Raw genomic sequence first — 22,184 nt, forward strand, 5'->3', positions numbered from 1 at the left:
ATTCTGATTTCATATTGGTCTGATCAGCCACAGTCGGACACACTGTCATTTGTCTCAAACATAATGTCATATTGATTTTCTTCAATAAAGAAGGACAAGAACCAACAACAGTGCCTGCTGCATAGTATTTAATGTATATTGGTTGGCTGACTGATTGGGACTGAAACTACAAAAGCAAAGCTCTTGCCTTCAAGAAGTTTACATTCTAATAGGAGAGACAATGAACCATAGGGAAGTCTTGACTCAGAAGGGATGGTTGGAAAAGACACCAGGAGGGGGAGCTTTGCCATAAGTGAGTAGCCCTGATAAAGTTAGAATGACTTGGAAGAGAAGGCAGTCCAGCCAGCAGCAGGGTTGGCAACAAGAAGCTGACCTGGGGCCAGAGTGAAATAGAAATGAGCCAGAGATAGAACATAACACATGAGGACAGCTGCCAAGTGGGGCAGCCTGGGCCCCAAGGTGAAGAACCAGAGGTAAAAGTATGAAGTCCTCTGGGGCATAATCTCTGTAATATACTCTCTTCCGTGCACTGCCCACCTTTCAGATCAGCTAGCCTAGATGAGAAAATAAGTTTGAAGGAGTTTTGAAAAACTTCAAAGTTTTAGGCATGGGAAAGGACCATCTCTCCTCTAAGTCCAGTAAAAGGTTCTACTTAATAAATGCAAATGAATGGATGGATGGATGGATGGATGGATGGAAGGATGGATGGGTGGATGGCAGACATGGAGATTATATTCTCTCACTGTAGCAAAGAGGAGTAAACGTTTCCCTCCCAGAAGAAATAAGTGAAGAATATGGCCAGCAGATGGGAGTAAATGAAAGAAGTGATAATCACAGGCTCAAGGGAGCTCAGAGGGGAAGTGGTAACAGGGACGGAAGGAAAACCAAAAATTTTACCTCTCATTTTTCTTTGAAGAAAGTAATAGATTTTTGGTTTGGGTCCAGAGAGCTTTACTCGGAGCTTAGCAGAGGACCCAAGGCAGATCTAAAACAAAGGAAAGTCCCGCCAGGAGGTGATTAAAGAACCACCAGGTACTGTGAGTACTTTATTCTTTTTATGTTGTCGCTATTCAAGAAAATAGAGGAAGGAGAGTGTTCCTGTCTTTTCTAGTCCTGAATCCTTCTCTGCTCTAGGAAGAGTCAAGAACAGGGGTAGCTAGATATCAGCTGGGAGGTACCCTGGAGGTATCCAAGGCCCTGCTTTGGGGTAACTCTGGTGATCAAGGAGTTCCTACCCACCAAGGAACGCAAAGCTTGATAAATTCATTTCACTCCCTCATCTTAATTGGGATTAAAATGAATTCATTCCTTCCTTGGTTTTAGTTGGAATATCTTACACAGTTTGGGGATGGCACTTGGGGTGCTAAAGGGTGGAAATGAGATGGAAGTTCATTTCAGACACCACTAAGAGCTTGGGCAGAGGCACAGAGGCAGGAGAGGCAGCAGTTGAAATGTATAATTCATTGGCACTATGGCACAGAGAGGAGCAAAATGATCCTGGAATTAGAGGTCCAGTGGTCAGATTCTTCCTCTGATGCTTACAAACTTAACCACTTAACTATCCTCTGGCCTCAGTCTCCTCATCAGTAAAATGGAAGTAATTCTACCCGCCTCCCAGGGCTGGGAAAATCTTAAAGTGCTGTGGGCTATCGTTTCTATGACAGACCATGGGGATTGATTGTTTTATCCAAAGTCAGTTAAACAATTGGATTGATTTAATGTTACCCTGGTTACTCCATTTCTTGAGTTGACTAGAGGCAATGCTACTGCATTCTCATTTGGGTGAGTGATGAATGCAAAATGGTGCTTTTGGGGGACGCCATCATTGTCATCATCAATGAACTTCTCTTAAGCACCACAATTTGCCATTAGGGGCCAAGTTTGGGTTAAGGGTAGGGCTACAAGTCCAACAAATGAAATCATCTAATTTGTAAGGACCTTACGTTTGAACAGACACAATAAGAAAATATATAAGAGCATAGAGAATAGGAAGAGAATTCATGTAAATGTAGAATATTTAGCTAGCATTTATATAGTGCTTCAAGAGTTTGCCAAAAATTTGGCAAATATCTCATTTTATTCTTACAATTCTGATTTAGAGGAAATGGTTTTTCCAGTTTTACTGAGGAAGAAAATAAATGTGACAGATATTAGGTGACTTGCCCACAGTGACAAACCTAATTAGGATTTAGGTCAACTTTGAACTTGTGTCTTCCTGCTTCCAATACCAAGACCTTGACCACTGCACCATCTTGCTGTTTGATTAGGGAGAGAAGGCACAAGCAGTTGGGAAGATGGGTCAAGACATGCTATGTTTGAAGGAAGAAGCCTTTCAAGTTCAATACTCGATAAACTCCAGGGGCTTCCTGTTGTTACCTCCAGGACCAAACAAAATGCACTGATGGCCTTTCAAGCTGTTCCTAACCTAGCCCCCTACTACCTTCCCAGTCTTCTCACACTTCCCTTCTTTGAGCAGCTAGGGGGTGCAGTGGTTAGAGTGCTGATCCTGTCATCAGGAGGACCTGAGTTCAGATTTGACCTCAGACACAGTCCTTACTAGCTGGGTGATCTTGGGTAAGTCACTTAACCCTGATTGCCCACATCCAGGGCCATCTCCTGTTGTCCTGATTCATACCTGACCACTGGACCCAGATGGCTCTGGAGGAGAAACTAAGGCTGGTCACTTAGTACAACATCCCCTCACTTAAATCCAAATCATGTACTTGTCATGGTATAACCTTCCTGATGGCATGATTTTCCTCAAGAAAAAAGAGAAAACATCATCATCATCCTCCCTACTATGGACTCTTCAATCCAGCAACACTTTGACTCCTGGTTTTCCATGAACAGAATATCCCAGACATTTTCTCTGACTGTCCCCCATGCCTGGGACATTCTCCCTCTTCCTTTTCATCTATTGACCTCCCCACCTTCTTTTAAACCTCAGCTAAAATTCCATCTTTTACAGGCAGTCTCCCACAACCCCTTTTAATTCTCATATCATCCCTCTATTAATTATTTTTAATTATCCTGTATATAGCTTATTTTGAATAAATTTATTTATATACTTTCTCCCCCATGAGTCCAAGATCCAGGGTAGAGACTATCTTTTGCCTCTTTTTGCATCTCCCCCCAAGACTTAGCACAGTGACTAGAATACAGTAGGTGTTTAATAAATGTTGATTGTTTGACTAAGACATTTTGAATTTGAGATGAGGTAAAGGTTTAGGGAGAAAATCCAGTAGAAAGGCAGGGAGATGGGAGATAGTATCATATATGAAGATAGAGATACCAGTTTAGGGGCAGATAAGTAGTGCAGTGGATAGAGTATTGGCCCTGAAGTCAGGAGGATCTGAGTTCAACTCTGCTCTCAGACACTTGATACTTACTTAACTCTGTGACCTTGGGCAAGTCACTTAACCCCATTGACTTGAAAAATTAAGAGAGAGAGAGAGAGAGAGAGAGAGACCAATTTGGTTGGATTACCAAGTAATTAATCCAAGGGGATGATTGTGATTCAGTCCTTTGTCCTCCGTGACCCCATTTGGGATTTTCTTTGCAAAGATACTGGAGTGGTTTTGCCATTTCCTTCTCCAGCTCATTTACATATGAGAAAACTGAGGTAAAGGAGTGAAGTGATTTGCACTCTGGAAGGTGAGTCTTCCTGAATCCAGGTTGAACTTGATATACTCTGGCCACTACTTCTACTGCTAAAAGTAATGCCCAGGGGCGGCTAGGTGTTGTAGTGGATAAAGCACCAGCCTTGGAGTCAGGAGTGCCTGGGTTCAAATCCGATCTCAGACACTTAATAATTACCTAACTGTGTGGCCTTGGGCAAGCCACTTAACCCCATTTGCCTTGCAAAAAAAAAAAAAAACCCTAAAAGTAATGCCCAATGAGGACGGAAAGATAGTTTGGAGCCAGGTTGTTATGAAGGGTATAAGAAGGACCATTTCATCCAATTTGCAATTTAGTCAGCAATGTCCTATACTCCTGATGCTAAATGCAGATGCTGAACATGTAGACAAAAACAAAATACAGCCTGCCTTCAATGAACTTCCTTTGTTAGACAAAAGTCTAACATTGGCTATCTGACTGTCCTGGCAAAGTCAGGAAGACCTGGCTTTTATTCCTGTCATTGACACCTATTGGTTCAGTGGCCTTCAATCTCAGACAATTCATTTAGCCTCTTGGGGATCTATGCAGTCCTTGAACATGTAATAGTATGGTTCTGATCTGCACCTATAGAAGAAATTTCTCTTTGGATGTTCCCCATACCAGTAATATCACAGGTCTGAAAACTATCATCTGATTTTTGACAAACTTAAGGGGCCCCTTGGGAATGGAGGTCACTTTTTTCATTTATGAGTCATTTGTACTGTAAAGTGAATGAGTTTCAGATCCCCTTTGAGATCAAATTTTGAAAGGAGGAAGCTTGTTGAGGCCTCTGTGGACCTTAGAGGGTGGCTGGGAATGAGCATAACAATGATCAAGGGAATGGGGTAGAGATAATGTGCAAAATGGGGAGCTAGAGGCACCAAAGATCTCAATTTTTTTCATAATTTCATCCAGACCCAGTCCAAAACATGCCCATTGTTTACATGGAGACCTTCTTCTGATGTCTCACCCAGGCACAGGGGTGAACCTGGGCTGTTGAAGGTTTTGCCAGGGGAACATCACCCTTTTTTTAAACAATGAGGTCTCAGGAAGTAAACTAATTTGCCCAAGATTTAAAGGAGAAGCATCATGTGATTTGATGGAAAGAGAATTTGCTCTGAACATGGATTCAAATTCTGCCTCTGATGCTTACTTCCCTCTTCCTCTTCAGTGCTTTCAAGTTGCTACTTTAAGAGTTAACCAGAGGAAGACCCTGAAGGAAAAAGATACAAGGCAGATCAGCTTGATGGGAGCAGGGAATGGTCAAGAGCATAGGCTACCACTAGGGAGAGAAGGACACTAATAGGAAGGGTGGGACCTGTTGGGAGAAGGAACAAATCTTAAACAAGTGTTTAAGAACATACTCTATAGCTGGAAATGTTTGCCCTAAGTTGTTGTCTTGATCTTCATTCTCAAAGACCATGACTTCAGGGAGGTGATGCCATGATATATATATATATTTTTTTTTGGTTCTTTCAAAGCAATGGGGTTAAAGTGACTTGCCCAGGGTCACACAGTTAGGCAATTATTATTGTCAGAGGCCCAATTTGAGCTCAGCTCCTTCTAATTCCAGGGCTGGTGCTTTATCCATTGTACCACCTAACTCCCTTATAGGTGAAGCTTTGTTTACACTGTTTACACTATTGTGTTCCAGGTTTGATCAGATAAGGGATTTCAGGGGTTCTTGAGTTAATACATTTGTTATGATCAAGAGTGTGGTCATCTTTGTATGTGGTTGAGGTGAGGCAGAGAAGGTTGAAAAACAAGTGATTAAGGTGTTTGTGGAGTTCATATAAGGTAATTTGAGAGAAAGACAGTAGAAGATGAAGAGAGCCAGAAAGCCTTCATTCCTAAAATGGGACTTGAGGTCTACTTTGAAGTTCAGGAGAGATTCTAAGAGTCTTTTCCATGTGATTCCCATCCTAGAAAAAACCCTCATCTTAGTCTTCCATCTCCAAGATGTCTTCTGCCCTTTGTGGCTGACTTCTCAAAAAGACTGTCTACAGTAAGTAATTCCACATTCTCTCCTCTCACTCTCTTCTTAGCCCTTAAATTCTGGCCCGATCTTATCAGAAACTGTCTTCTCCAAAGGTATAGATGATTTCTTAATTTCCAAATCCACTGACCTTTTCTCAATCCTCATACTCTTTGACCTCTGCAACCTTTGACACTGTTGATCTCTCTTTCTCCTCCTCAATACTCTCTTCTCTCTAGGCTTTCCAGATAACACTCCTAGCTCTCCTTCGACTTCCCAACTGCTCCTTCTCTGTTTGCTTTGCTGAATCCTCCTCCAGATCAAACCCTCTAAGCAAAGGTGTCCTTCAGGGTTCTGTCCAGGGTCCCCTTCTCTTCTCCCTCTATGCTACTCACTTCACTTGGTGATCTTATCAGTTCCTGAGAATTTGGTTACCATCATGATGCAGATGGTTCTCAAATCTTCCCCTACCTCTCTGCTGATCTCTAATCTCACATTTCCCAACCACCTTTCAGACATCTCAAACTGAATGTGAAATAAACAACCTAAACTCAATATGTTCAAAACAGAATTCATTGTATTTCCCTCTAAGTCACTTAGCCCCTCCACCACCCCTCCTACCTTCCCTATTACTGTTGAAGGCAACACTTTTCTCCTAGTCCTTCAGACTCACAACTGAGGAGTTATTCTAGACTCTTCACTATCTCCTACCATCCCCTATGCCCAAGCTAAAGCCAAACCTGTCTTGCACCTTGGCACTATTTCTCAAATACACCTACTTCTTCTCTCCTTTGATGCTAACACTTGTCTAATGCCAACCCTCTCACCTCACACCTGGACTAGTGCAATAGCCCGGCTGCTGGTGGGTCTGCCTTCCTCAAATCTCCTCTACTCCAATCCATCCTCCATTCAAACACTGAAGTGATTCTCCTAAATTACAAGTCTGACTCTCCCTGTTCCTCTCTGTCTCTCTCTGTCTCCCTTTCTTTGTTTCTGTCTCTCCCTATCTCTGTCTCTGTCTGTCTCTGTCTCTCTCTCTCTATCTATCTATCTATCTGTGTGTGACTGTCTCTCTCAAAACAGTCTTTCTCTCTCTCTCTCTCTCTCTCTCTCTCTCTCTCTCTCTCTCTCTCTCTCTCTCTCTCACACACACACACACACACACACGGATAATTTTGTTTTTATCTTCATGTCTCCAGCACCTGGCAGAGCATCTGGCATAGAGGCCTTTAATGATTGTTGATAGATGAATGTCTATAGCTCTGTAAGGTTTGTAAAAGACTTTATATGTAAGATCTCATTTGAATTTCACAACAAACGTGAGGTAGGTTCTAGTATTATCCCTACTTTGTAGATAAGGAGACTGAGGTTGAGAAAGGCTAAATTAATTTCTGACAGTCACACAACTGGGAAAGATAGAATTTAAATTCAATTCTCTCTTGATTCCAAGCCCAGCACTCTTTCCATTCTGTGAAATCACCTGAACTCTCCACTTCACATTATGTTGGCAAACACAATCAAAACATTTCTCTAAGAAGGAATGTGGTTGTTTGGTTGATTGGTTCTTGTCCTTCACCATCAAAGAAGACCAAAATGACATCACTATGTTAGAGGCAAGTTACAGTGTGTCCTACTGTGACTGATCACACCAATACGAACTCAGAATGTTCTACTACAGATTGGGCACAAATTGTCCATGTGAACACCTGGGGTGTTCACCTTCAGGATGTCCCAGTATTGCTTTTTCTGAGCCCCTTGTAAGTGCTTGTCCTGTGTGAGTTCTCCATAAAAGTCTTTTGGGCAAACATACATCTGGCATTCTAACAATGTGTCCATTGTGGTTGCATTCTGTAGTTGAAATGCCAGGCAGTTTAGTTCAAGAAAGAACTTCAGTGTCTGGTATCTTCTCCTGCCAGTCATCTACAGAGTCATCCCAAGACAATTTAAATGGAAGCTATTCAGTTTCCTGACGTGGCACTGGTAGACAGTCCAGGTTTCACAGGCATATAGCAATGAGGTCAGCGCAATGACTCTGTAGACCTTCAGTTTGGTAGTCAGTCTAGTACTTCTTCTCTCCCATATTTTCTTTTGGAGCATCCCAAATACTGAGCTAGCTCTGGCAATGTGTGTGTCAACCTCATTGTCAATGGATATCTACCCACCTGGAAAGGATACTGCCAAGATAAGTGAACTTATCCACAGTACTCAAAACTTCTCCATTTCCTGTAATCAATGGTTCCACATATGGATGGTGTGATGTTGGCTGATGGAACACCTGAGTTTTCTTGGTGTTAATTGTTAAACCAAAATTAGCACAAGCAGCAGAGAATCAATAACATACTTTGTTGCATCTCAGCCTCAGAGGCTGTATTGAGTACACAGTTATCTGCAAACAGAAGATCATGCACCAACACTCCCTCTTCTTTGGTCTTGGCTTGAGGCCAAACAATGTGAGGAAGAAGAAGAGGAGGAGAAGGAAAAAGAAGGAGGAGGAGGAGGAGGAGGAGGAGGAGACAGTTTGTAGAGGTGAAAAGATTGAATGCTGACATCTTCCATACCATGCACTAATTTTGGGCACTTGGACAAGGCACCTCTTCTCTCTAGGTCTCAGTTAATTTACTCCTACAAGAAAAGATTGGATCAAATCATTTCTAGGCCATGATTATTTTAACATTCTATATTCTAAGATTTTTTTCCAACTTCACAATTCCATGTTCAAATCTAAATTCCATGTATCATCTAACCCTAATTATCTGTGTTCTAAGGCCGCTTCCAGCTCTGACATTGGAAGTTCCAAGGTTCCTCTCAACTCAAATATTTAATAAGGTCTTCTTAGTATTAATATTCTATATTCTAGGATCTAGTTCTAATATTCTAGACTCACAAATGTCCTCTATAGGCTAAGAACTTTCCTAGTTCTGACGTTATGTTCTAAGGCTCTAACATTCTGTGTTCTAAGGTCTAGCTCAGCTCAGACACTCTGTGTTTTAAGGGTTCTCCCAGCTTTGACATTCTGTGTTTTAAGGGTCCTTCCAGCTCTGATATTTATGTTTTAAAGACTCTTCCAACCTTGATTTGCTACTTTCTAATCTTCAATATATTAAGTCTCTTGGACTCTGAGCCCCAGTTCTGATATCCCATGTTGTAATATTTCTTCCATTTCTAGACATCTCTAAAATTCTTTGTCTTCATGTATTCATGTAAATAGTCAACAGACATTGACTTGACTCTGGTCCAGAATAATCTAGCAGCATGCAAACTTACTGTGCCATCACTAGTTTAGGGGAGTCACCTATATTTCATGTTCAAAAGGTACCAAATCACTCCACTCTCACAAATCTGAGAACACTTTCACTTCTAGTCAGAAATCCCCGATCACACCCCAGGGCACAGTTCCTCCACCTATAGCATTTCCTTTCTTGAAATTTCAACAGAAGTCCCTTTCAGTAGACAAAGATACTCAAATGGTGCTATAGCTCTTGAACCCTAATATGCTTTCTGTGCAGAATTGGGGGCCTGATTCTGCTAGGAAGGAAAGAAATTTTTGCTTTTGTAAAGTAGAGGTAAGCAGTCGATTGCTTCATGTATCCTGTGGTTATGTGTGGTCACACCAACTCTATCATTTTTCTAATTGTTCTAACTGTCCTTCCCAGTAGCAATATTTGCATGACTCAACCTGCCAAGTTCCCAGACTCTCCAGAAAGGGGTCTGCTAGGGCCAGTATAGCTTGACCTCCCTGATCTCAGAAGCCTTTTCATCATCCTTCTTGACTCTAAAGTTCCAATATTGGATAAGTCATTTGCTCTGCTTGCTCTTCAACCTTCCTCCTTCAACAATGGAGAAGTGATGGCTGACCATAGCCAGGGCAGCCAGGGGTGGTGATACTAGGGTGGGGGGAGGGGGCAGGGGGAAGGGAAGGATTCTCTACTTGGACCCTCTCAGATCCCATGAGACCTTGCTTCTGAAACAAGGTAGGGGAAGAGAAAAGGGTGATCACGAGGAGGGTCTTTTGGAAAGTGCTGAAAAAAGACTTGCCTTGCCACGCTTGGCCACAGGCCCATGACTCCAGCCCTGAGCACTTCCTCCCTCTCTCCTCTTTTTTAGGCTATGAGGACATTTCAAGAAAGGGTTCATCTCATTGAAATGCCCCTCCTAGAATCCTTCAAGTTGGCAGCAGCCCCCAACCCTTTCCTGCTAGTGAGGATTAAGAGGAGGAGATGAATGCAGAATAGTGAGATACATGGAGAGTATCAGAGTCAAAAGGAACCTTAAGGATTACTCATTCCTAGCCTAGCAACTTACCTATTACCTTGGGCAAATTACATTAAGGTAGCTTCACTTTTCATGAGATTGGGCTAGTTGACCTCTAAGACTTCTTCTGGTCCTAAGACTATGAATCCATGAAGCCATACAATCCATGAGGCCATACAAGGAGAATTCTTCACCTCCCAAGACAGCCATCTTTGGGTTAGAAAGTCCTTCCTTACTGGATATCTTGCCATAATCATGACAATGGGAAAGACAAGCCTGGTACATCTCATGCCCAGGGTCACCCAGCAACTTACTAGCTATGTGACCCTCAGCAAATCGCTTTAACCCTCATCTATAAAATGAGCTGGAAAAGGAAATGCAAACCATTCCAGTATCTTTGCCTGGAAAACCCCAAATAGGGCCATGAAGAGTTGGACACAGCTGAACAATAACAACACAGGAAAAACAAGCCTGGTGCTTCTCTTGAACTTTGGAGTTCTGAGCCAGTCAAATATCTACCCTAAGTGGAGCACCAATATGGTGGGTCATGAATCCAACTAAGGAAGGACAAACTGAACTTTCATCATAAATTAGTAAATGAAAGGACCTGTAAGCATTCAAGAAGTGGTTGGTGAACATCTTGAAAGGGAAACAATGATGACAAGAGCCTGTCTTCATCAGGAACTCACCACACTCAAGTCTTATTCCTTTCTTTGATCAGATCACTAAATTGGTAAATGAGGGGATTACTGTGGATATACTTTATCTAGACTCAAGCAAAGCTTTAGAGAATCATAGACTATTTTTTGAAGAAGATGGAAAATATGGATGAGACAATAAGATAAATAGTAGCAGAAATTGGTTGTATGACTGGACTCAAAAGGAGAGCTTTTAACAGCTCAATGCCAAGGATCTGGATTTGACCATGTGTTGTTGATTAATATTTTTATCAAAGACTTGAATAAAGGCATAGATAGCATGCTATCAAGTTTGTTGCCAGGGGTGGCTAGGTGGCGCAATGGATAAAGCACTGGCCCTGGAGTCAGGAGTACCTGGGTTCAAATCCAGTCTCAGGAATTTAATAATTACCTAGTTATGTGGCCTTGGGCAAGTCACTTAACCCCATTTGCCTTGCAAAAACCTAAAAAAAAAAGTTTGTTGCCAACATAAAACTGAAAGGGATAGTCAACAGATAGGCTTGAGATCCACAAAGATCTTTACAGGTTATAGCCTGGGTCTGAATCTATTAAGATAAAATTGAAAGGGATGGCTAGGTAGTACAGTGGATAGAACACTGGCCCTGGAGTCAGGAGTACCTGAATTCAAATCCAGTCTCAGACACTTAATAATTGCCTAGCTGTGTGGCTTTGGGCAAGCCACTTCACCCCATTTGCTTTGCAAAAAACTAAAAAAAAAGTTTAATAGGGATAAAGTCTTACAAATATAATATTGGGAAGACACAGCTAGACAACAATTGTTCTGAAAAATAACTAGGGGTTTCAGAGAGTTGCAAGTTCAATGAGTAAATAATGTGATATAGTGCCCCCCCAAAAAGTACATAAAACCTTGGACACACCATCTATAATTTTATCCAAGCCATTGGTAAAAATATTAATGAACAGCACATGGCTAAGCCCCAAGTCATGACTCAAATGGTTCTATAGCTCTTTGAACCCTAATATGCTTGCTGTGCAAAATTGGGGGCCTGATTTCTGATAACTTACTTCTGGTCTCCGAAGGATGATTTGGGGAAAGAGGCATTAGACTAATTCTGTCTGTCCTCAGGAGCAGTAGAATGTACAGGGACCAATGCAAGATTGTTGTAAAGAAAATTTCCTATTAGAGCTACTCAAAGAAAAAGGGGCTGCCCAGAGACCTGGAGGCTTCCTCTTTTTTGGAGGTTATCAAACAGAAGTTGAAACACCATCCATGAATGAACTGGACTAGATGGTGACGGAAGTCCCTTCCAGCTCTCAAATGTTATAACCATGGTTTGTTCAACTGATCCTTGTACAGCATAGTTATGAGAGCTTTCACAATCCCATTAACTCTTCTGCAAAGGCTATCCTTCCAGCCCTCACATTCTACATTCTAAGGACCCTCCAAGTTCTAACATCCTGTGTTCTAAGGGCCCTCCCAGTTCTGACACTGTGTTTTAAGGGTTCTCTCATCTCTGGCATTCTCTGTTCTACTATTCTTCCAGCTTAGATTTATATTTTAGGTATCTTCTAACTCTGCCTTTCTATGTTATAAGGTGCCTCCCATTCTCTGTCCAGACCTAGAACATTCTTCATTCCAAAGGTCTCTTCTAACTATGTCATCATCTATGATCTTGGGAATGGCCCCTAGAGTCATGGTTTTTCTATGTCATTTCTTGGTCTACATTTGAATGCTGCAGGGCTAGCAGTAAAATATGGTGGAACACTTAATCCTTTTGTATATATAATCTTGCTTACAGTATCCATGCAAAGGATTGAGTTCTAGGAAGGAGAAGCATCTCAGATCTCTGCCTAAATTCTAAATTAACAATTACAAAAATCTGAATTACAATACACTTTGGATATTGTATACCTGGGTATGATTAAAGATGCTAAAGGACCTATTGTAATGGAGAAGAGTAAGGTAGAATTTGGGGGCCCTAGGAATCTAGAACTTGGGAGATCCACACCAGACAGAGAAGAAAAGGATGTAGAACGGGGAGATTTTGGACATAGAAAATAAATTTTCCTCAGTCTACCTCTGTTTGAGGAGCAGCCCTTTCCAATAGCTTGTTCTTATCTCCTAAGTGCTGGGGCATATTGGAGTATCTCATGGGTTTTTTTCCCTCCTGTATGTTCTTTCTGCAGAGGTCTAAGTGTCTTCAGAGACCCCAGCCCACCATGGTCAGTTGTGGGAACTCTACCTTCCGTGAACACTTGCAGGATTACATGGTACTGGATATTCCCCAGAAGACAGCCATTGCTGTGCTCTGTTCACTCCTGGGGATCCTCTGTGTTCTGGAGAACAGCATCGTACTCTTCCTGATCCTATCCTCCCCAAGGCTCCGTAGAAAACCCTCTTATCTACTCATTAGCAGCCTAGCTGGTGCTGACTTTCTGGCCAGTCTATTTTTTGTCATCAGTTTTGTAAAATTTCATGTCTTCCACCAGGAAGATTCAAATGAAACCTTCCTCTTGAAGCTTGGGGGTGTCACCATGACCTTTACAGGCTCTGTGGGTAGCCTGCTGTTGACCGCCATTGACCGCTATCTCTGCCTGTGCCACCCTGCCAAATACAAGATCCTGCTCACTCGGGGAAGAGCACTGGCCACCCTGGCAGCCATGTGGACGATGTCAATAGTGGTCTCCTACCTGCCGCTCATGGGGTGGACCTGCTGCCCCATTGAATGCTCTAAACTCTTTCCCCTAATTCCCAATAATTACCTACTGAGTTGGATTATGTTCATCGTCATTCTGCTTGTTGCCATCATCTCCACCTACTCCTATGTCCTATGGAAGGCCTACCAGCACACATCCAATATGATTATGTACCAACAGAAGCGGCTCACTGGCCTATGTCGCATGCGTCTGGATGTGAGGTTGGCCAAAACCCTGGGAGTTGTGCTGATCGTGTTGATTCTCTGCTGGCTGCCTGTATTGATCCTCATGGTCTACAGTTTGACTGTAGACTCGTTGAGTGAACACATTAAAAAGGTCTTTGCCTTTTGTTCCATGCTATGCCTAATCAATTCCATGGTGAACCCTGTCATCTATGCCCTTCGAAGTAGGGAGATCCGCTCCTCTGCCAGGAACTCTCTGACTCATTGGAAAAATATGCTCAGAGGCCTTGGATCAGAGAGTACAGAGGATGTTCCAAAGTCCTCAGTCACAGAGACAGAAGGGGACAACAAAGTTACCTGATCCCCTGAGCCTCACTTCCTCTTGTCTTGGTTCCTTACCTTCTATTTAGGTTTTTGATATCAAAAGTAATAAACATCCCTACCCTCTCAAAAGCACTTATTATTAACACTAAAAATTTTTTTAGCTTAAATATAACAGAGACCTTTCCGCCGGCTCCGCCATATTCCAGTGAGTTGCCAAAATGACAAACACAAAAGGAAAAAGGAGAGGGACTCGATACATGTTTTCTAGGCCCTTTCGAAAACATGGTGTCGTCCCTCTGGCTACATATATGAGCATATACAAGAAAGGTGATATTGTAGATATCAAGGGTATGGGCACAGTTCAGCAAGGAATGCCCCACAAATGTTACCATGGCAACTGGACGAGTCTATAATGTTACACAGCATGCTGTAGGCATTGTTGTAAACAAACAGGTTAAGGGCAAGATTCTAGCCAAGAGAATTAATGTGCATATTGAGCATATTAAGCATTCTAAGAGCAGAGATAGCTTCCTGAAGCAAGTAAAGGAAAATGATCAGAAGAAGAAAGAAGCCAAAGAAAAAGGCACTTGGGTTCAACTAAAACGTCAGCCTGCTCCACCCAGAGAAGCACACTTTGTGAGAACCAATGGCAAGGAACCTGAGCTGTTGGAACCAATCCCCTATGAATTCATGGCATAAATGACTTAAAAAATAACCAATAAAAGATTTCTTGAATTTTGAAAAAAAAATATAACAGAGAGTCAACATGTTATAGTAGACAGAACAAAGTCAGGAACCCCTAGGCTCAAATTTTGCCTCTGACTCATAGAGGTTGTGTGACCTTGGGCAAGTCACTTAGTGCTCTGGGTAACTAGACTCTAAGAGAAGGGGCTGGTCTGCCTTGGTAGACAGAGTTGCTTCACCTGAAGTGCCAATGAAAATCACAGGTCCAATGACTATTCCCATTCCTAACAGCAAAACACAGTTTCCCTTCCACACCATGAAGGTTAGAAGTATGATTGCCTCATAATCTATAAAATCCATGTACAATTTTTGAATTATCATAGTATTAAAAGATAAAATATTATTATTATATAATATAATACATATGTTTTATGCATTTCTGACTTTCTAAGCTTTTTCTGTGTTGCAAGCTGACATGTGTATGTCATCGTGGCTTCTGCAAAACTCCCAAAAAATTCCCATCTAATTTCTTATACCCACTTAGGGTCAATTAAAACCATGATGAGGGATAAGTGCAATGGGATATTGATAAGCTAGGAGTCCCAAAAGGTGAGTGGGAGGGGGGGAGTGAAAGAGACAGGAAAAATAATGCTTGCATTAGTATAAATAATGAAGCCCTTGAAGTGGTTGTATTTATCTGAATTTATACCACTTGAGATTATAATGATGTAAAATATGGTCATTGGTTTCCAGCTCAGTAGAAACATGCAGTGTGAATTTAAGGAACACCACAAGAAAAATTAATGAGCAGGATTCATCTCTCACCCTAATTTACATTAATCAGAACCTAATTGAATTGAGAAATTATTGGTACAAAAAGGGTTTTATGGTAGGCATAGCTTATCAGAAGCAATAGAGGAAGTTGGTTGTTGAATGTTGACATCCACAATGGTGATGGGTCAATCTCAGATGAATCACTGCAGAGTCCCTGCCCACCTGGCTCACCTTACCCTACCTTGCTTAGCATTCCTAGAGATTCTAAGCCAGACATCCCACAGTAGGAGGTTGGAGGAAGAAGGAAGGTCTTCTCACCACCAACAAACAATGGCTCAATAGTTTGTAGCATTAATCAACCAGTCGTTTCCAACACTGCAATTTAGCTTCGTTGACATGGTTCATCCTGCCTTTGTAGAATAACCTTATTAGGTCATTGGATATTGAACTGAACTCCTTTGGGGAGGTCCTAGCTCATCAAGTTAGGTAAATAGAAGGGCGACTGCCCTGGTGGAATTTCCCCACTACCCAAACAGAATTTTTACAAGAAAACAAGAGTCTATATGAATACATGCTGAATTTGTTGGAAACTCAGTAACCTTAATTACCCAATATACCTGTATATTTTATTATCATGGTTGCATTTAGTCTTTTTTTTTTCAGTCATGACCAACTCTTTGTGACCCATTTGGGGTTTTCTTGACAAAGATACTAGAGTGGTTTGTCTTTTCTTTTTCCAGTTCACTTTACAGATGGGGAAACTGAGCAAACAAGGTTAAGTGACTTGCCCAGTGTCATATAACTAGTTAATGTCTGAGCTTGGATTTGAATTCAGATCTTCCTGATTTCAGGACCAGAGCTCTGCCTACTGAACTACCAAGCACAGTATTTTATTGTAACAGGAGAACTTCAAGAACCTATGGTTTCCTCTAGGATGGGAAGGGCTCTCTAAAATACACCTCCAACATTTCCACACTTTAACAGATACTGTTTGTGAAAAATTGTCTGTAAACTGCATTTCTTTTTTTGTAAAAGTGATCTTTCAATACAACTCATCTCTGTACCATTAAGAGGATAAGATCAATGAATCTAGATTTATTAATGTGCCAGGTAATTTTCTGCAGATGAAAACAAGTGCTTCTTGCTAAAGTCTTGAGAAGATGGGAAGGAGAATGGGGAGCTATTCTTGGGTACAACCTCGTTTTCAGATTTCAGATGGGCATGATTCCCATCCAATACACATAATATTAGATCAATAGAAAAGGATGTTCCTTCCTTCTTAGGAGTGAAGTTGATTTGACTTAGCTTTTTATGACTGTACCTGCTGTTCACCTGTGAGGCATGTTGTTGGAGGTAGAAGATGATCCATCTTTGAGATCATCTACCCACTGAGGTTGGAAGTCTCCTGGGTGGAGTGTCAACTTCTCTGACTTAGATGAAGGAAGGTCGGTTATGGAATGAGAAAGAGGTTTTGTCTGCACACAAGACCTAGAAAGAGCTTAGCTTTGAACTTTGATTTTTGTAGGAGTCATCACTATTGTCTAGCCAGAGTAATGCAAAATAGATATGCAAGGTGTATCACAAAGTAATTTATTTTTGGAGAGGTACAAGGAAAGATGAGTTTCCCAGTCAAGATTCCCATACTCACTGGAATGGATCACTCAGATGTTAAGGGTTCACATAAGCTATTGCTTTTTAAAAAATTATTTATTTTAACATCCATGATTTTTAAATTTTGAGTTTAAATCCTATTCCTCCCTCCAGGCTCTTCCCTGCTCATTGATAAGGCAAGCAATATAATATCAATTATACATATGAAGTCATGCATATCTATATATTCATGATGTTTCAAAAAGAATAAAAAACAAGAAAAGTTCAAAAAGTGAAAAATGTATACTTCAGTTTTTACAAAAAGTTCATCAATTCTTTCTGAGATGGATAGTAATTTTCACTGTGAGTCATTAATGAATTATCTTAGTTTGTTCTATTGATCAGAGCTAAGGCTAAGGCTTTCATGTTTTATCATTCTTATAATATTGTTGTGTACAATAAATGTAAAATATTACTGTACAAAGGTCTGGTTCTGCTCATGTCATTTTGTATCAATTCATATATCTTCCCAGGTTCTTCAGAAACCATGCTGCTCATTATTTCTTTTTTTTTGTAATTTTTAACATGTTAAACTTAAATACAAAAATGAGGAAAAAATGGCCATATATATAGCAGACCATAAAAGAGAATTCAATATAAAATAATAAATTTCCATTTCAAGAAAACCTTTATAATAAATTCTACATATTGTTTTCAAACCTGCCTGGCTTTTCTTTGCTTCCTTGTTGGTTTTTTAAATTCTCTTCTATGCTGTTATTACTTTATTTCCCCCCCTCCCTCCCCCTCCCATCCTAAAGAAGGCTACAATTAAGCCTGGAGATATATCTCTATATTCTATGTACATAGATATCTAAAATCACACATATAAATACACACATACAGTTATGTATATATATATATATATATATATATATATTTATGACCACACTATGCCTATTTTCTCCTTTCTCTAAAGATGGATAGCTTCTTCCTTCATAAGCTCAAGTCTTTCCTTTTTTTTTCTAAAACAACCAGCCCATCATTTCTACACCAAGGAGTTAAATTGTCTATGTAAGTTTCCCCACAATTTCCTTCCTTTCTTCTGTTCTTAACTTCATAGGTTTTACTTACACAAGAAAATTTAATTTGAAATAATTGAAATTATTCTTTTATAATATTTCAACAATGCTTTTACCTCATAATTCAGTTTAAGGTCTAATACTACTGAACTATTTCCTTTACTTCTTTTATCCTTGGTTTCTTTGAAGTCCCTGACCTTTTGTTCTTCCAAATGAACAATAATTTTTTTCAATTAAATAATTTAAAAAATTTAACTGGGATAACATTGAATAAATAAATTAGGTAAAATTGTTATTTTTAAAATATTGACTTTATTCATGAACAATAAATATTATTTCCATTTTTTTAGCACTGAATTCATTTATATAAAAAGTGTTTTATGTTTAGGTTCATATAGTTCCTGTGTCTGTTTTGGCAGGTATACTCTCAGGTATTTTATACTGTCTAGGTATTTTAAATGGACTAAAACAATATTGAATAATATTGCTGACACAGTGTAATTTCCCTACTTTTCACTTTTGACAAAGTCTATTTTAACTTTAACTTAGTCTGGGATTGTGATTATTATACCTGCTTTTTTTTACATATTAAATTCTACTCCTAAGCTTTATAAGCAATTGCCTTAAAAAAAAATACTCTCTGGGGGGCGGCTAGGTGGCCCAGTGGATAAAGCACCAGCCCTGGAGTCAGGAGTACCTGAGTTCAAATCTGGTCTCAGACATTTAATAATTACTTAACTGTGTGGCCTTCGGCAAGCCACTTAACCCCATTGCCTCGCAAAAAAAAAAAAAATACTCTCTGACTCTTAGGTAAAAGCAGTCTCCAATGAGCAGTTGATCCACAAGGAAATTTTGTTGAGGTCTAAGAATCTCTCAGTTGCAACTTTAGACATACTTGTTCGTGGACCCAACTTATATACTCCCTGCCCAGAGGACAAGGGTTTCAGCGGGGTACCATGGAGCATAGTTAACTCAAACTGCCTGGGTCTATTCTGGCTCACAGCTAGCCCCGATTGTTGTTATGGGGTAGGAGGAAGGAAGACTGGGTAACCCAAGTTCTCATATCTACTAGCATGCTGGTTCACAATAGCTCACCCCTTGACTTCTGGCCACTCATAACCTGGAAGACCAGAGTCACAAAAGTCCAATTCACAGCATTACAATATCCGCCTCCCTCACAGGGGTCTTATCAAATTATCAGCAACAGAGGGAACATACAACTGGGCTGGGGGCAAGGGTATGCTAGCACTGGCTCCTGAGAGCTGATTGTTAAATTTTCAGTGTGATCACTTCATGTCAGAAATCAGAAAACACTACAGATCAAAGTTTGATTTGTTGTTCTGTTGACTGTCTAGCCTTAAGATTTTTAAAATGTTAATTCAAGTTTAACTTAAAAAATGTGTCTGGCATATTGTTTTGGGGTTTTTTGTTTTTGAGAGCTTTGAGGAGAGATTGTTAAACCCAAAATGCATCTGATAGGGCAAGATTCCATTGCCCTCCCTTATATTTCTGAAATCATTGGGCATCTCCAGGTTTGTGCCAGCAAAATAGACCCATGTGTCCACATCACTATCTCACTACTGCTTTTGCTATCCGGTCCACTGACTCTGAACCAATCCAGCTCTTGTCCCAGGCAGGAAGGAGACTAGATTTTTATCAATCTTACATCACTCTGTCATTTCTGCTTTTTACTACCCTCACTTCTCCCTTAGTCATTGTTGTTGTTTTAGATTCTGATGCAAGGCCATCTAATTTGGAGGAGAAAAGCAGGTGGGGCAGGGCAGAAGACACCTTGCCTCTGTCTCTATACCACTGTAGTTTGATTGTCTTCAGTCCTTTTTTGACTAACAGACTAAAAAGATTGCCATTTCAGCATCCTGTACTCAGTTCCAGATGCTACCTGGTGGCCATGGAGGGAATGGCACTTGAAATAATACGATCTCAACATGTGAAGCAGTCTTGTGCAATCCCTTCTTGAGGAAGTCACTTCATTCCCTCTGGGCTCAATTTTATCATCTACAAAATTTCAAAAGTTGTACTAGATGCCCTACATCTTACCCTATAGCTATAATCCAACAACACTTGGATTTTCCAGTGTATTTCCCACTTCCTCATTCTGGAAAATCTGCATCTGTCTTAAATTTGAAATGTGAACCTCTAGGCTTTTTTTTTTCTCCCAAAGCATCTGGGGCCATGTCCATTCATCCTGATCCATATCTGGTCACAAGATATAGATGGCTCCAAAAGTGAAAGTGAGGTTGTGATTTTGCACAGCCCAACCTCATTGAACCCAATTTATTTGCAAATCATAGGATCACCTTACTGTGATCATGTCTTCTTCAAGAATAAAGGGAAAACAACAACGGAAAAGGATCAAATGATGAAAGACTTTAAAGGTAAAAGAAAGAACTTCCTATTTGATCCTGAAGGCAAAAGAGAACTGTTACAGTTGACTGAATATGGGGGTGACCTGATCATATCTGAACTTTAGGCAAATCAGTTTGACCACTGAATGGAGGCTGGTATGGGGTAGTGAAGACAAGGCAGGGAGTTGAGGCTTGAAGCAACAGGGCCTGTTCCGGGGTAGTGGAAGGTTCAGAGGAGAGGAGTAGACATATATATGAGAGAGTTTCTATCTTTATGACTTGGCAGTTGATTGCAAATAGAGAATGAGAGTCAATCAAAGATGACATCTAAATTGTGAGCATGGGTGTTTGGCTGGATGGCATTATTCTCAACAGTAACAGGAAAGTCTGAGAGAGGGAACGTTTGGGCTGAAAGATATTAAGTCCAGTTTCGAACAAATCAAGTTTAAGACATCTATCAGACATAGCGTTCAAGATATTCAATATTCAATTGGTGGTCAAGAAGGAGAAAGTCTAGGATTTTACAAAAAGATTGGAGAATCATCTTACAATAAATGCTTACAGACTGATGAGGCCGCCAAGTGAAATAGTACATACATATATATATATATATATTATAAATAAAGAAAAGAGTCCAGGACAGAACCCTGGGGGGACACTTGTCTTAACTGAACATGACCTAAGACTAAACAAGAATAGGATAGGTGGATAGAGAAACAGGAAAGATCACAATCATGAAAACTGATGAGAGTATCAAGGAGAAAAGGTTGATTGTCAGTGTCAAAGGCTTCAAAGAGGTTAAAAAAATATGAAGACTGAGAAAAGATCATTATATTTAATGATTAAGAGATTAAGAGCACTTTGGAGAGAGCAATTTCAATTGAACAATGAGATTAGGCACCAGAGTGCAATTAAGAAGAGAGTGAGAAGAAAGAAAATAAGAAGCACTGATTATATAATCTTATCAAATAGACCACAAATGAAAGTAAATAGAGAGAAGGATAGCTAGTAGGAATGGACAGCTCAAATTAGGGTTTTCTGAGTATTAGGGGAGTTTTGTAGGCAATTAGTAGACAGGAGTTAATAGACAGAAAAGGAGTTAATAGACAGGAAACAATTGAAGATTGGTGATGGAGTGCAAAGTACTATACAAATATTATCTCATGTGAGTATCACAACAACCATGAAAGGTTGATGCGATTATTATTCATCATTTTACATATGAGGAAATTGAAGCAGACAGAACTTAAGTGACTTTCCCAGGGTAAGTAATACAGCTGTCTGACCTAGCTTCCTCTTAATAGAGAGAAAAACCTCACAACATCTCACTTAGAGGTGAATCAATGTTTGGAGGATTTTTTTAGGACTAAATTATAGGATGGGAAGGCTCCCAAGAAGGGGAGGGAAGGAAGACATTGTGATGTACCTTAATCAAGTCAAAGGCTAACAATAAAGGGGAAACAATTCCCAAAGTTTCTCAGGAAAATGAAAGAAGAATGGGTGAGGACATAAAGGGAGGATTAAAAAAAAGATAGAAAAAAGAAAAATCTTATTTCACTTGTGGGAATGTATATCATTGATGAATGTTCCCATGAGAGAAGAGAGATAGTCTATAAAGGGGGATCAGGAGCCTACAATTCATATAATTTACAGGGATTTAATATTTACTATTCATGCTATCCCAGGAGAACAGGAATCAGAGGTCTTAGCAGCAACTGGAGCTCAAGAATGGAAGGTCAGGGACCCAGTAAAGAGATCTCAAGACAAAAGGAGGAAAATACGTACAGGGAGAGCGCCAGTTAATAATAAACTGCACAATTAGGGCTATAGGAAAATTTCTACCATGGGGCAAATAGCCTTTCTAATACCCATAGGAATTGGTATGTCTAAGGATGAGGCAAAACAGAAAAAGGCAGTGGTGGAGCTGATATAGATCTACAAGACAG

At 40.3% G+C, this 22,184-nt stretch overlaps 1 protein-coding gene and 1 pseudogene across 4 annotated transcripts in view; both read left to right on the forward strand.

The window, feature by feature from the left end:
• Nucleotides 1-354: 354 nt before the first annotated feature.
• Nucleotides 355-22,184, forward strand: part of CNR2 (cannabinoid receptor 2) — a 56,862-nt gene continuing 35,032 nt past the window's right edge. The window contains exons 1-3 of one of the 4 annotated variants that reach the window (XM_074218135.1): nucleotides 678-1,032; nucleotides 5,584-5,662; nucleotides 12,730-13,782. In XM_074218135.1, the coding sequence (XP_074074236.1) occupies nucleotides 12,763-13,782 (1,020 nt within the window). In that variant the 5' untranslated portion in view covers nucleotides 678-1,032; nucleotides 5,584-5,662; nucleotides 12,730-12,762. Of the gene's footprint in view, nucleotides 1,038-5,583; nucleotides 5,663-12,729; nucleotides 13,783-22,184 lie in introns of those variants that run through there. The other 3 variants (XM_074218134.1, XM_074218133.1, XR_012474556.1) reach the window with 3 other exon arrangements.
• On the forward strand, nucleotides 13,890-17,486 carry LOC141508986 (large ribosomal subunit protein eL21-like; annotated as a pseudogene).

This window comes from Macrotis lagotis, chromosome 1 (assembly GCF_037893015.1).
Source record: "Macrotis lagotis isolate mMagLag1 chromosome 1, bilby.v1.9.chrom.fasta, whole genome shotgun sequence".
NCBI lineage: Eukaryota > Metazoa > Chordata > Mammalia > Peramelemorphia > Peramelidae > Macrotis > Macrotis lagotis.